This window comes from Neomonachus schauinslandi, chromosome 5 (genome assembly GCF_002201575.2).
Source record: "Neomonachus schauinslandi chromosome 5, ASM220157v2, whole genome shotgun sequence".
Classification (NCBI taxonomy): Eukaryota; Metazoa; Chordata; class Mammalia; order Carnivora; family Phocidae; genus Neomonachus; species Neomonachus schauinslandi.
The window spans coordinates 167,504,938-167,516,960 of record NC_058407.1 but is presented as its reverse complement, the minus strand read 5'-3'; the positions used below and the strand labels follow the sequence as shown (position 1 = coordinate 167,516,960).

General features: G+C 48.2%; 1 protein-coding gene across 1 annotated transcript; it reads left to right on the top strand.

Moving 5' to 3' along the window:
• Positions 1-10,144: 10,144 nt before the first annotated feature.
• Positions 10,145-11,464, top strand: CCL24 (C-C motif chemokine ligand 24). The gene is made up of 3 exons (XM_021700596.1): positions 10,145-10,217; positions 10,439-10,556; positions 11,291-11,464. The coding sequence occupies exons 1-3, from the start codon at positions 10,145-10,147 to the stop codon at positions 11,427-11,429; spliced, it is 330 nt and encodes a 109-aa protein (XP_021556271.1). The 3' UTR covers positions 11,430-11,464.
• The last annotated feature ends 559 nt before the right edge of the window (positions 11,465-12,023 follow it).

The following is a 12,023-nucleotide window of genomic DNA, read 5'->3' as shown; positions in this document are numbered from 1 at the left end:
TACCTACCACTTATACCATAATTGCCTTTGTCTCTCATGGCCCAAGGTGAATACCTCGAGGGCAGCCGCTGTATATAATTCCCTTCATGTGCCTAGGGTGAGCAAGGCATTTGGCGTACAGCAGGGAGCAATGAGTATGTGGATGGTTGGATGACTGGTTTGATTAAGTTTTATTACAGGGTATATGTGAGGGATTTCTTATCCCTGCCAAGAAATATATTTGCCTTTCAACAAAGGGGACATTATTTAGAAGGTAATTGTCCATGATCTGTAACAGACTAGCAGGGTGAGGAAGGAGAAATTTTTTCAACCCCTTAAAACCCATCCCGAGGGGCACCTGGGTGGCTCAGTCAGTTAAGCGTCTGACTCTTGATTTCGGCTCAGGTCCTGATCTCAGGGTTGTGAGATCAAGCCCTGCATCAGGCTCCGTGTTCAGCAGAGTCTGCTTGTCCCTCTCCCTCCCCCTCTGCTTCTCCCCTCTATTCCTCCCCACCCCATTCTCTCTCTCTTAAATAAATAACTAAATAAAATCTTAAAAAAAAAAAAACAACCCATCCTGAAACAGCTGTCACCCAGCCCCAGGTCTCAAGAAAAAGACAACACCAATATTGCTGGATATATATTCCAAGTCATTTTCCTTTTTCATTAAAGTCCATTCAAGAGCCAACAGAGCCAGATTGCCTTGAAAATCCAATTTTAGGGGCCCAGGAAGGCCCCACTGACCCCAAATATTTGCTCCTCTGCTGTCTAATGCCTGAAATGGGCTTAATTCTTCTATCTTATCTGATTCCCACTGGATGGTGAAGACTTGAAGGTGTACCATGCTTTGAAGTTTACTGAAAGCTCTCATGTCCATAATTTCTTTGGATTCGCATGACCACGTAAGTCTACACCCCACCCCACCGCATTTCAGAGATGAAGAAATCCAAGCTTGGGAGAACTGAGTGATTTGCTCAAGTTCATCCAGCTGGTTTGTAGAGGTCTGGGACTAGAACATTCCAACATACCATAGCTGTTCCTTTCCTTGACCCTCAGTCCAATTTCAAACCTTATTAGGAAACACACATGAGGTTTGGTTTTGTTTTAATGTCCTCCAGCTTTCTTCACTATCGAGTTACTGATTGTCTGTTCATAATTAGCTAGAATTTGTGGGGAAGCCCACTGAGACAATGGAAATAGCCCATTTCCCATCACCCTTTCACCTTCGAATTTTAGCATCCTTGGATGATTTTCTAGCTCTGTCATTTCTTCTCTATCAGTTGGCATCCTACTGCGAATGGAGCTTCCCCTCTATTGGTCTGCTAGGGTTGCTATAAGGAAGTAACACCGCCCGGGGCTGGCGGGGGGTGGGGTGGGGGGCGCTGCTTAAACAAAAGGAATGTACTGTCTCACAGTCTGGAGGCTAGAAGTCCAAGATCAAGGTGTGATTCTTCCTCAGGGCTGTGAGGGAAGGCTCTGCTCCAGACCTCTCTCCTTGGCTTATGAATGGCCACCTTCTCCACATGGGTCTTCACAAAATCTTCCCTCTGTGCATGTCAGTAGCTAAGTCCAAATTTCCCCCTTTTTATTGGGACACCTGTCATTGTGGATTACGGCCCACCCTACTGACCCCATTTTAACTTGGTTATTTCTGCAAAGACCCTGTCTCCAAATAAGATCACATTCTAGAATGTGGTTAGGACTCCAATATACATTCTTTTTGGTGGGAGGTAGGGCAGGTGTGGGGGTCACAATTCAACCCAAAACATTTATTTATGGATTCTTACTTTATTCAATCCATCACTGTCACTATTACTGGCTGAATTGTCCCAGATTTGGCCAGTATGAGTCCTTGCAAGCTGCCACCTATGTCCTTTTGACTTATCCCCATGATTCTTTGAGCACTTTGCTACTTTCTGGCCCAAAAAGATGTTCTCTGCCCCAGGACTAGAATCGCTGCTTTTCCAAGAAATGTTTTTTCTAGGTATGCTCATTGCTACTGGTATGTCATTGTTTCTAAATGATTGCATATATATAATCACTGATAACTCTGCTTCCATTCCAACATCCTTGGGTTCATTCTCTCCTTCCCCCTCTCCATATTTTCAGTGCCCTTCCCCAGCAGTGAGAAACCTAGCTCCCATTGTCCTTATTTGCAGAGACCTAGAATACAAGAAGCCCCTTCTTGTTAAACTGTTGTCAGTCACTTATCTGTGGAGTGAATGCTTTTTTATCGCCCTTATATAAAGTAGTAGGTTCACATAACATGGGACAGAGGGAGTAAGAAGGTGCTGGGGACTGAGGAGGGTCATCAGGGAAGAAAAAAGAGTGAGGGGGACCTGGAGCCTCCATTCAATGAAGACAGCCATGGAACCCATTGAAGGAAGACTCCTTTTCTGCCTGCTTGTCAGGAAGTGTGTGCAGGGTAGGGGAAGGATTTGGGGAAAACCCACTGTCCCCGCCTGACTCTGCCCTCCTGGGTTCAATCTGATAAATCAGACTGTTTGATCGAAGTCAGGCCACAGAGGGGGAGGGAGGCAGGTGAGGTCTTTGAGAATGGGTATGGCCTCAAAAAAGTCACTAAGTCCCCACCATTTGAGCAAATATTTTGAAAGTTTCCTCAGCTTCTGCTCTCTTCTTTTTTCTTTAGTTCTTAATTGAGATAAAATCTACATAACATAAAATTCATTGTTTTAATGCCTTTAACGATTTTATTTATTTATTTATTTATTTATTTATTGAGAGAGAGAGAGCGCATTCAAGCAGGGTGAGGAGAAGAGGGGGAGGGAGAGGGAGAAGGATTGAGAGAATCTCAAGCAGACTCCGAGCTGAGCTCCGAGCCCAACGCGGGGCTTGATCTCATGACCCTGAGATCCTGACCTGAGCTGAAACCAAGAGTCGGACGCTTAACTGACTGAGCCACCCAGGCACCCCAATGCCGTTAAAGTGTACAGTTGAATGGCACATTTGGTACAACCCTCACCACGATTTAATTCTAGAACATTTCTATCACCCCAAAAAAGAAATCTCATCTCTCTCAACCCCCTCTTCCTCCCATTCCCCCCCCCCGTCCCCCACCCACTAATCTACTTTACGTCTCTATGGATTTTCCCACTCTAAAACACTTCTTGTAAATGGAATCCTACACTATATGACCTTCTGAGTCTGACTTCTATCACAAAGAATGTATCCATACACTTCATTACTTTTTATAGCTGAATAAAATTCCACTGTATAACTATGCCATTTTTGTTTATACATTCATCATCAGATGAACATTAGACTGTTTACATGTTTTGGGCTACTACAAATAATGCTGCTGTGAACATTCATTGGCAAGTTTTGGCAGGAACATGTTTCCAGTTCTCTAGAGTATACCTTGGACTTGAATTGTTGTACCACATTGTAACCCTATGTTTGACTTTTTGAGGAACTGTCAAATTTTTCTGCAGTGGTTACACAATCTTACATTCCTAGGAACAATGTATGAGAGTTCCTATTTCTCTGCCAACACTTCTTTTTCTTTTTTTTCCATAGCTGTCTGTGTGAAGTGCTATCTCACTGTGGTTTTTATTTGACTCTCCCTAATGACTAATGATGTTGCGTTATCTTTTCATGTACTTCTTGGTCATCTGTATAATTTCTTCGGAGAAATATCAATTCAAATTCTTTGCTTATTTTAAAATTGGATTGTTTGTCTTTTCACAAGTGGAATTCTAAGAATTTTCTGAAGAATCAATCTGGATACTGGAATTATCAGATGACTTCCAAATATTTTCTCCCACTATGTAAGTTGACTTTTCACCTTCTTGATAGTATCCTTTGATTCACAAAGTTTTTTTTTTTAAAGACTTTATTTATTTATTTATTTATTTGAGAGAGAGAGAGAAAGCGAGAGTGAGAGAGAGCACAAACAGGGGGAGGGGCAGAGGGAGCCTGAGAAGGAGGCTCCCCGCTGAGCAGGGAGCCCGGATGCAATGCGAAGCGTGGCTGGATCCCAGGACCCTGAGATCATGACCTGAGCTAAAGGTAGATGCTTAACTGACTGAGCCACCCAGGCACCCCAATTCACAACATTTTTAATTTTAGTAAAGTCCAACTATTTTTTGTGTGTTTGCTTGTGTTCTTGGTATCATATCAAGGAAACTGTTACTTCATCCAAGGTCATCAAGATTTATTCTTATGTTTCCTTCTAAAAGTTCTATAGTTTTAACTCTTACATTTATGTTGAGTTAATTTTCACATATGGTGTGAGAGAGGGGATCCAACTTCATTCTTTTGCATATGGATATCCAGTTGTCCCAGCACCATTTGTTGAAAAGACTATCCTTTCCCATCAAATGGCTTTGGCATCCTTATCAAAAATCAGTTGCCTGTAGGGGCACCTGGGTGGCTCAGTGGGTTAAGCGTCTGCCTTCAGCTCAGGTCATGATCCTAGGGTCCTGGGATCAAGTCCTGCATCGGGCTCCCTGTTTATCAGGGAGCCTGCTTCTCCCTCTGCCTGCCACTCGCCCTGCTTGTGCTCACTCTCTCTCTCTCTGTCAAATAAATAAATAAAATCTTTTTAAAAAAATCAATTGACTGTAAATGTGAGGGTTTACTTCTGGACTCTAAACTCCATTGATCTGTATGTCTATCCTTATGCCCATACCCAAACCATCTTGATTACTTTAGTTTGTAGTAACCTGTGAAAGTGGGAAGTGTTAGCCCCATAACTTTATTCTTCTTTTTCAAAATTATTTTGACCATTCTGGGTTCCTCGAATTTCCATATGAATTTTAGGATCAGCTTGCCCATTTTCCTTCTCTTTCTTTGCCTTTCACTCCCTCACTACTCCCATATTTTTAACACCCTATATGGTAGTTCATGTTTCAGCTGCAAACCAAAAGTGGAGTCAGTGGTTGTGTGACCATGAGCAAGTTGCTTCACCTCTCTGTACTATGATATTATAATATCTACAGTACAGGGTCATTAGTGTAAAGATTAGATTAAATGCAGTAATATAGGACGCCTGGGTGGCTCAGTTGGTTAAGCGACTGCCTTCAGCTCAGGTCATGATCCTGGAGTCCCTGGATCGAGTCCAGCATCGGGCTCCCTGCTCAGCAGGGAGTCTGCTTCTCCCTCTGACCCTCCCCCATCTCATGTGCTCTCTCTCTCAAATAAATAAATAAAATCTTTAAAAATAAATAAATAAATGCCGTAATATAGTAAAGCTCATGGAAGAGCCTGTGCGTTGTTTAGTCATCTCACTGGCTTGTAAACAAGTTGTTGTAATAAAAATAAGAATGGCCAGGGGGGCATTTGATCTATGCTGGACTGGGAGCTAAGCACTTGACATGAATTATCCTGTTCAATCCTCGTAATAATCTATGAGATGAAAATTGTTATTTCCCCTTTTATAGATGAGACAGGAACGGTAAGGCTCAGAGGAATTAAGTAATGTTGGTAATGCCATTGAAGAGCTAAGCAAAGATTTCCATCCTGGAAGGTGATATTCAAATCCAGAGGGTGGTCCTCCTGGGCCATGGTTACTCGGTTTAGGGAGAGGCTTAAAAAGGTGGGTTCTGGACTGAGTTCCAAGAAGTGGGTATTAGGAAACCTGCAGGTGCTTGTCACCCACAACCTGGAACGCACCAGGGGGCACCTCCCAGATTCTGCATCTCCCTCTCCTCCAGGCACTTCAAGTAAATCTAACAGGTGGAATGGAGCCAATTTTACCTCTCCTGGCTCCTGCTTTAGTCCCTCATCATCCCTCCCCTGGACAGCTTCAATAACCTCCAGCCCCAGTCCTTTCCTACCACGCCTACCAGTGGATCCAATCATGTCACTAGACCACAGATCTGACCTCTTTTAAACTCTGCACATCCAAAGCATGGGTGGCCCCGCTGCCCCCAGGATCAAGGCTGAGCTCCCAGGTGAGAGGCACTGCATGAACCTTGAGTTCAGACAGAACACAATTCAAATGCCGGCTCTACCCTTGCCTGACCTCTAAGGCTCAGTTGCCTTGGGGATGAAGTGTGGATTCATGGGGAGGAGGGATCTGAAGCTCTTAGCAACTTCATAGGCAAGCTGAGCCCTGCTCTTGTGCTGCCCTCCTGCCCGATCCACACCACCCTACCCTCAAAACTGTCTACTCTTGCACTATTTAGGGCCATCGGGGCCAACTCTCCCTTTCTGGGACATGTCTTCAAGTATTTGGAGTCATTTCTTGTCCAAGCTAACAGCCCATTTCTTCCAGTCCTTTCTCAATGGGATGCGTCTTGGAGTCCCCTTACCCCCTTGGCTACCGTCCATGGGCCCGCATCATGCAGCTTGGGTTTGGTGCTACATCATTGTTCTTGGGGTGACTCACCCAGGAGAGGCAACCAGACAGCCTCCCTTGCTGCCATTCCGCAAGAGCAGGACCACTGCCCCCTGCTCCCTGCCAGGCACGGTTCTGCTTTCCTCTCCTGTTCCTCTCCTCCCAGCTGCCCACTTAGTCTCCAACCTCCTCCTCCCTCCTCTGCTGTCTGGATGCACGTTCGAGGGGAGAGGCCCTCAGAGGGCACGTTGGCCAGGTTTCTCAGATTTCAGCTATTCCTGGGTCATCGTCACAATTTTTGTCCTATATCCACACTATTAGTCCTGTTGACCTACTTTATTCTATTTTGTCAACTCATATTTTTTACTTTGGGACAATCTTATGTTATATAAATATAACACCCCTTTATCATAGAGGGTCACCATAATAAGACATATTTAAATTAACGTGAAATATGCCCGTTTTTGTATCATGTGGTCATGTGGCTGCCACACTCTGGGAAAACGCAGATCCAGCCACATCCCACTTCTCAGATGGAGAAACCACAGTGGGCAAGGAGCAGAGTCTGAGCTGGAGCCAGGGGGGTTCAGAGCACTTCACAGGGCCCCCCTTCTTTCTCCTCTTTCCTCTTCACCTCCTTTCCCCAAGTCTGCTCCCCTCCCCGTCCCCCTTTTCTTCTCCCTTCTCCCCTCCTCCCCCTCCTCCTCCTCCTCCTCTTTCTTTCTATTTCTGTTTTCTCTTTTGCTTTCCTAGAACCTCCTTTTCTTTTGCTTTCATTTGCTTTCACCCAAGACTGGGCACTTTTTTTGAAAGGCCTTGGGGAAAGAAAGGGGGCATCTGGGTAGCTCAGTCGGTTAAGTGTCCAACTCTTGATTTCAGCTGAGGTCATGATTTCAGAGTCATGGGATAGAGCCCCGTGTGGGGCTCTGCACTCAGCAGGGAGTCTGCTTGAGATTCTCTCCTTCTCCCTCTGCCCCTTCTCAACCCAGCACACTCGTGCTCTGAAAGAAAGAAGAAAGAAAGAAGAAAGAAAGAAAGAAAGAAAGAAAGAAAGAAAGAAAGAAAGAAAGGAAAGAAGGAAAGAAAGAAAGAAAAAGAGAGGAAGAAAGCAAGGGCCTTGGTCTCTAAAGAATGCACCCCACCCCAAACCCTCCCACCCAGTGACCTTCTGCCGTGCCATTCCCTCGGGTTTCAACATGCAGACAGCACAAGCTTCCTGCCCTGTTCAGCCCTGTCCTCGTTCTTCTCCTGCATGCTGCTTCTGCCTGATGTCTTCCTGCTCCTGCTGCACTCCGTCCCAGCACCCCTGAGTCAAAAAGTCCCCTCTGGATTGTTGAGAAGCAAATCTTCAAATGGATTTCATAAGATGGAATCATGGAAAGCCCCTGCATGTATAAAGGGCCTCTCATTTAATGTCCCCCGTACTCTGCCAGGTGAAGATCATCATTGCTGGCTGCTGAGGGGAGCAGGATAAGTCACTCACCTATCTGAGCTTTAGTTTCTTGAGCTGAAAATGGGTAAAGTCACCCTATCTCCTTCCATTCATTCATTCATTCATTCACCAAGTCTTTGGGCAGGGGGCAGCAGAGGGAGAGGGAAAGAGAGAATCTCAGGCAGGCTCAGAGAATGGCTGGCCTGGCCCCCATCAGAGGACCTGCCTATTGATTCCCCCATGTATGTCCACACTGATCTCAGTCATGCTGGGCAGAGACCACGTAGGAGTCCTTGGTCAGAGTTGGTCCATCATATATTCATTCTAAAAACACTGGCCACACAATAGCTGACCTGCATGGGAATTGGTGGGCATGGAAATGGGACATCGATCTTGGTGTTTGTGGTCCCATGGGAGACAGAGACACACAACTGGCTGTAATCCGGGTGACGTGTGGCAGTGAGCTCCTCCATCGGTGTGTGCTTGCATGCCCTGGATGGCCAGAGCAGGGAGGCCAGAGAAAGCCGAGGATTCATTCCCATGAGAAATGGAATGGAAAACATTGGAGGGAGGGCCTGGAAATGGAATCAGCAGTTGACAAAGGTCCAAATATGGGGTCCCAGTCTGGGACCTGGAATGGGGGACAGAGTGAAGTGGGTGCCATATTCCACTCTGTCTGCCAAGGTCACCTTGGTTCCTAAGAACAGCATTGTTCAACATGACCTACAAAGCCCTCCTGCAGCTACCAGTTTCTTTTTTTTTTTTAAAGAGAATCTTTTTTTTTTTTTAAAGATTTTATTTATTTATTTGAGAGAGAGAATGAGAGACAGAGAGCACGAGAGGGAAGAGGGTCAGAGGGAGAAGCAGACCCCCCGCTGAGCAGGGAGCCCGATGTGGGACTCGATCCCGGGACTCCAGGATCATGACCTGAGCCGAAGGCAGTCGCTTAACCAACTGAGCCACCCAGGCGCCCGCAGCTACCAGTTTCTTGACTGTCCAAACCTCAGCACAGCCATCAATTCCAAGCGCATCCCCCAATTTCCTTCCAGCAGAGCTGGCCAGTTCCTTCAATGACCCCCCCTCCCCACCTACACCCCTTGTCTCAGGCTGGGGTTCTCAGAACTGACCCTGAAAGGAGGATTTGCGGGCAAGTGGTTCATTAGGCAGTGCCTCCAGGGGAAACCAACAGGGCAGAGGGGAAGCAGACCTAGGAGGGAAGGGGGGTCAGCAGAGTCCTGCTGCACAGAAGGAAACTGGCTTGACCCAGTCGGGGTCTCAGGAAGCAGTGTAGGTCATGCTATATCTGGAGTCTGTATCCCTCCAGCAGACCTATGTCAAGGTCTGCCCCGAGGATATAGATTTCTAGGTATTTCCCACTTTCGTAGAGCCTGCCGGCTAGGTGGCTTCAGCAGCTTGGGCACTAGGAATGCAAGGTCACCAAAAGCCAGTGTGTGCAAACAAGGTGAAGGGGTCCAAGGGCACATGAACAACGAGAGTGTCTGTTCTGCTCCATGTCCGCTCGGTCAGCACCTGTAATTGCTTCTTACGCACACTTGCCCGCATATCTGTCTCCCCACCGGAAGCCTGGCACATAGCACATAGCCTAATAAGAGTTGGTGAATATTGGGCACCTGGGTGGCTCAGATGGTTAAGCGTCTGCCTTCGGCTCAGGTCATGATCCCGGGGTCCTGGGATCGAGTCCCGCATCGGGCTCCCCGCTCTGCGGGAAGTCTGCTTCTCCCTCTGCCTCTCTCTCTCTCATGAATAAGTAAATAAAATCTTTAAAAAAAAAAAAAAAGTTGGTGAATATCAACTGATATTCACCTGGGTGGCTCAGTCAGTTGAGCCTCTGGCTCTTGGTTTTGGCTCAGATCATGATCTCAGGGTTGTGAGATGGAGCCCCGCATCGGGCTTCCCACTGGGTGTGGAGCCTGCTTGAGATTCTCTCTTTCCCTCTCCCTCTGCTGCCCCCCGTCCAAAGACTTGGTGAATGAATGAATGAATGAATGAATGGAAGGAGATAGGGTGACTTTACCCATTTTCAGCTCAAGAAACTAAAGCTCAGATAGGTGAGTGACTTATCCAGGATCCCACAGGGAATGAACGGCACACCAAGGATCCTCATTAGCCTTCTGACTCTGCATCCAAAGCTTCTGCACTTCACTTAGGCGAGGCAATCCTCTCTTCCCGCAGCCTTTGTTAGAATAAGCCACATAATCCTTGACTCAGCTAGGCAACCACTTCCACTTCTCAGAATTCATAGGCCTCGAGGACTTTCAAGGCAATCTGGAGGGTGTGGGGGAGGCTCAGTCAGAGCATGTTTCCTCCTAACTGCCCTTATAAAAGGCAGAGGGAGGTTGGGGTGGTCTGAAAGGAACCTGGCTCTCTCCTCCTGCACCCCAGCTCTAGGTCCTGAACTGCTTCTCCGGCACATGGCAGGCCTTGCGACCCTTGGGGCTAGCCTCCTGCTTCTGACCCTATGTGCTCACCGCATTGACCCTGCAGGTATGACCTCCAACTCAGCCCGGGGCTATCAGGCAGGTCAGTCATGCCGAGAGCATGGCTGGACGGCACAGCGGACGGTGGAGGACCGACCAGGCTGGGTTTGGAGGGGAATGCTGAGGGGCAGCTGTCTGGAGGTGTTAGTGTAGGGGACATGCTCCATCCCTGAAGCCCAGGCCTTGGACAGGCTGGGAAAGAACATGGTTCTCTCTCCCGTCTTTTAGGCTCTGTGCCCATCCCCTCTTCCTGCTGCATATCCTTCATTTCCAAGAAAGTTCCTCAGAACCGAGTGGTTAGCTACCAGCTGTCCAGTGCGAGTGTCTGCCCTGTGGCAGGAGTGATGTGAGTATCTCCCTCTCCCTGGACACCCGGCAGGAGAGGGGCAGGGAGAGATGAGCCTCCGGGTCACCACATATACTAGGCACTATCTGGGGACGTATACCATGATTGTAACTAACCCTCTGGACCATTTGGTGAGCTAGATAGGATTATGCCCATTTTACAGGTAACAACTGAGGCCCAGAGAGGTGACCCGCTCAAGGTCACTGGGACTCCAGATAACTTCATAGCTGCCTCTCACACAAGACAGCAAGTGTGAGCTTATTCTGTAACAGCGGCCTGCTGTAGAAATGTGACCTTGGTATCATGAGTAATTTCGCCCCCTGGCACCCCCTAGCTCAGAACTGGCTTGACACCGCCCCCTCCCTGCTCTGGCATCTTTATGAGTTACCTTTCCCCGAAAGACGTGTGAATTGGAGGTATCTGCCTTTTTTCCTGGGGGGTTTCAATGCATTTTCTCCTCTCCTCTCCTCCCTGTGGGTAGAGATTGTGTCTCTCTCTTCAGATCCAGCATTTTCTGAAGGCAGGGCCGGGCCTCCCCCATCGGACAGGGAGGTTGCCGAGGATGTGCAGAGATGCAGACATGCAGGGAGAGGACTGTGTGTCAGGACCTTGCTAGGAGGCCCCCCCGGGCAGCAGCTTGCCCCTCTGCGGGCCTCCACACTCCCTGCTCGTCTGGGGAAGTGGTCCGAGGTCCCTGCCACCTCTCAAGTGTGCCCTTGTCACCCTTCCCACAGCTTCACCACCAGGAAAGGCCAGAAGTTCTGTGGCGACCCCAGGCATCCCTGGGTCCAGAAGTACATGAAGAAGCTGGATGCCAGGCAGAAGACGGCGTCCCCTGGGGTCAGGGCAATGAGCACCAAAGCCCCAGTGTAGGGGAACCCTGGCAACACCACGTCCATCTAACTGCCCCCTGGCCCTCCGCCTGGGGCCCGTGAGCCAGCGGTAAGAGGGGGAGAGCGAATGTTCCTGTTTCCTAACATCAGTCTGTAAAACGAAACCCGAGGCAGGGGAGGCTGAGCAACCGCTCCAAGCGTCCTGGGCCCCTTGCCTTCCCTGAGCTGGAGGAGAAGATTCTGGAAGGAAGGGGGTAGGCTTTCTCTTCTTCCCAGGCTCCATCAGAACCCAGGGGCATGAGGCCCGACCTTCAGACACACTTGGTCGGCACCTAAAAACTTAGCCTGTAGCTGGCTTCTGTGGGTCCTCTGGGCTTGTGGGACCCTGCGGGCTGACTGTCTGTCTGTCTGGGTACGGGCAACCTGTCGACAGCTGCAGCTCGTCATCACATTGCCGATGCCCCCAGCTTGTCCCACTTCCAGAAACCCGGATGAATAAAAATCCGAGAAAATACGGGGCTCCTTTGCCGTAGGCGCCGCCAGATCCCAGCCTTCCTTGCACGAGTCTCACAAGCTGTATGTAATGAAGTTTTTAGGGACTCATTGCCTTTTGTAATAAAACGGTCCTGGAGGA

What these genes read in the sequence shown, in the direction of transcription:
- CCL24 (XM_021700596.1), top strand. Translation starts at nt 10,145, where the DNA reads ATGGCAGGCCTTGCGACCCTTGGGGCTAGCCTCCTGCTTCTGACCCTA. An exon ending in TCACCGCATTGACCCTGCAG is followed by an intron (nt 10,218 to 10,438) that starts GTATGACCTCCA and finishes CCCGTCTTTTAG; the next exon opens with GCTCTGTGCCCATCCCCTCT. An exon ending in TGCCCTGTGGCAGGAGTGAT is followed by an intron (nt 10,557 to 11,290) that starts GTGAGTATCTCC and finishes CCCTTCCCACAG; the next exon opens with CTTCACCACCAGGAAAGGCC.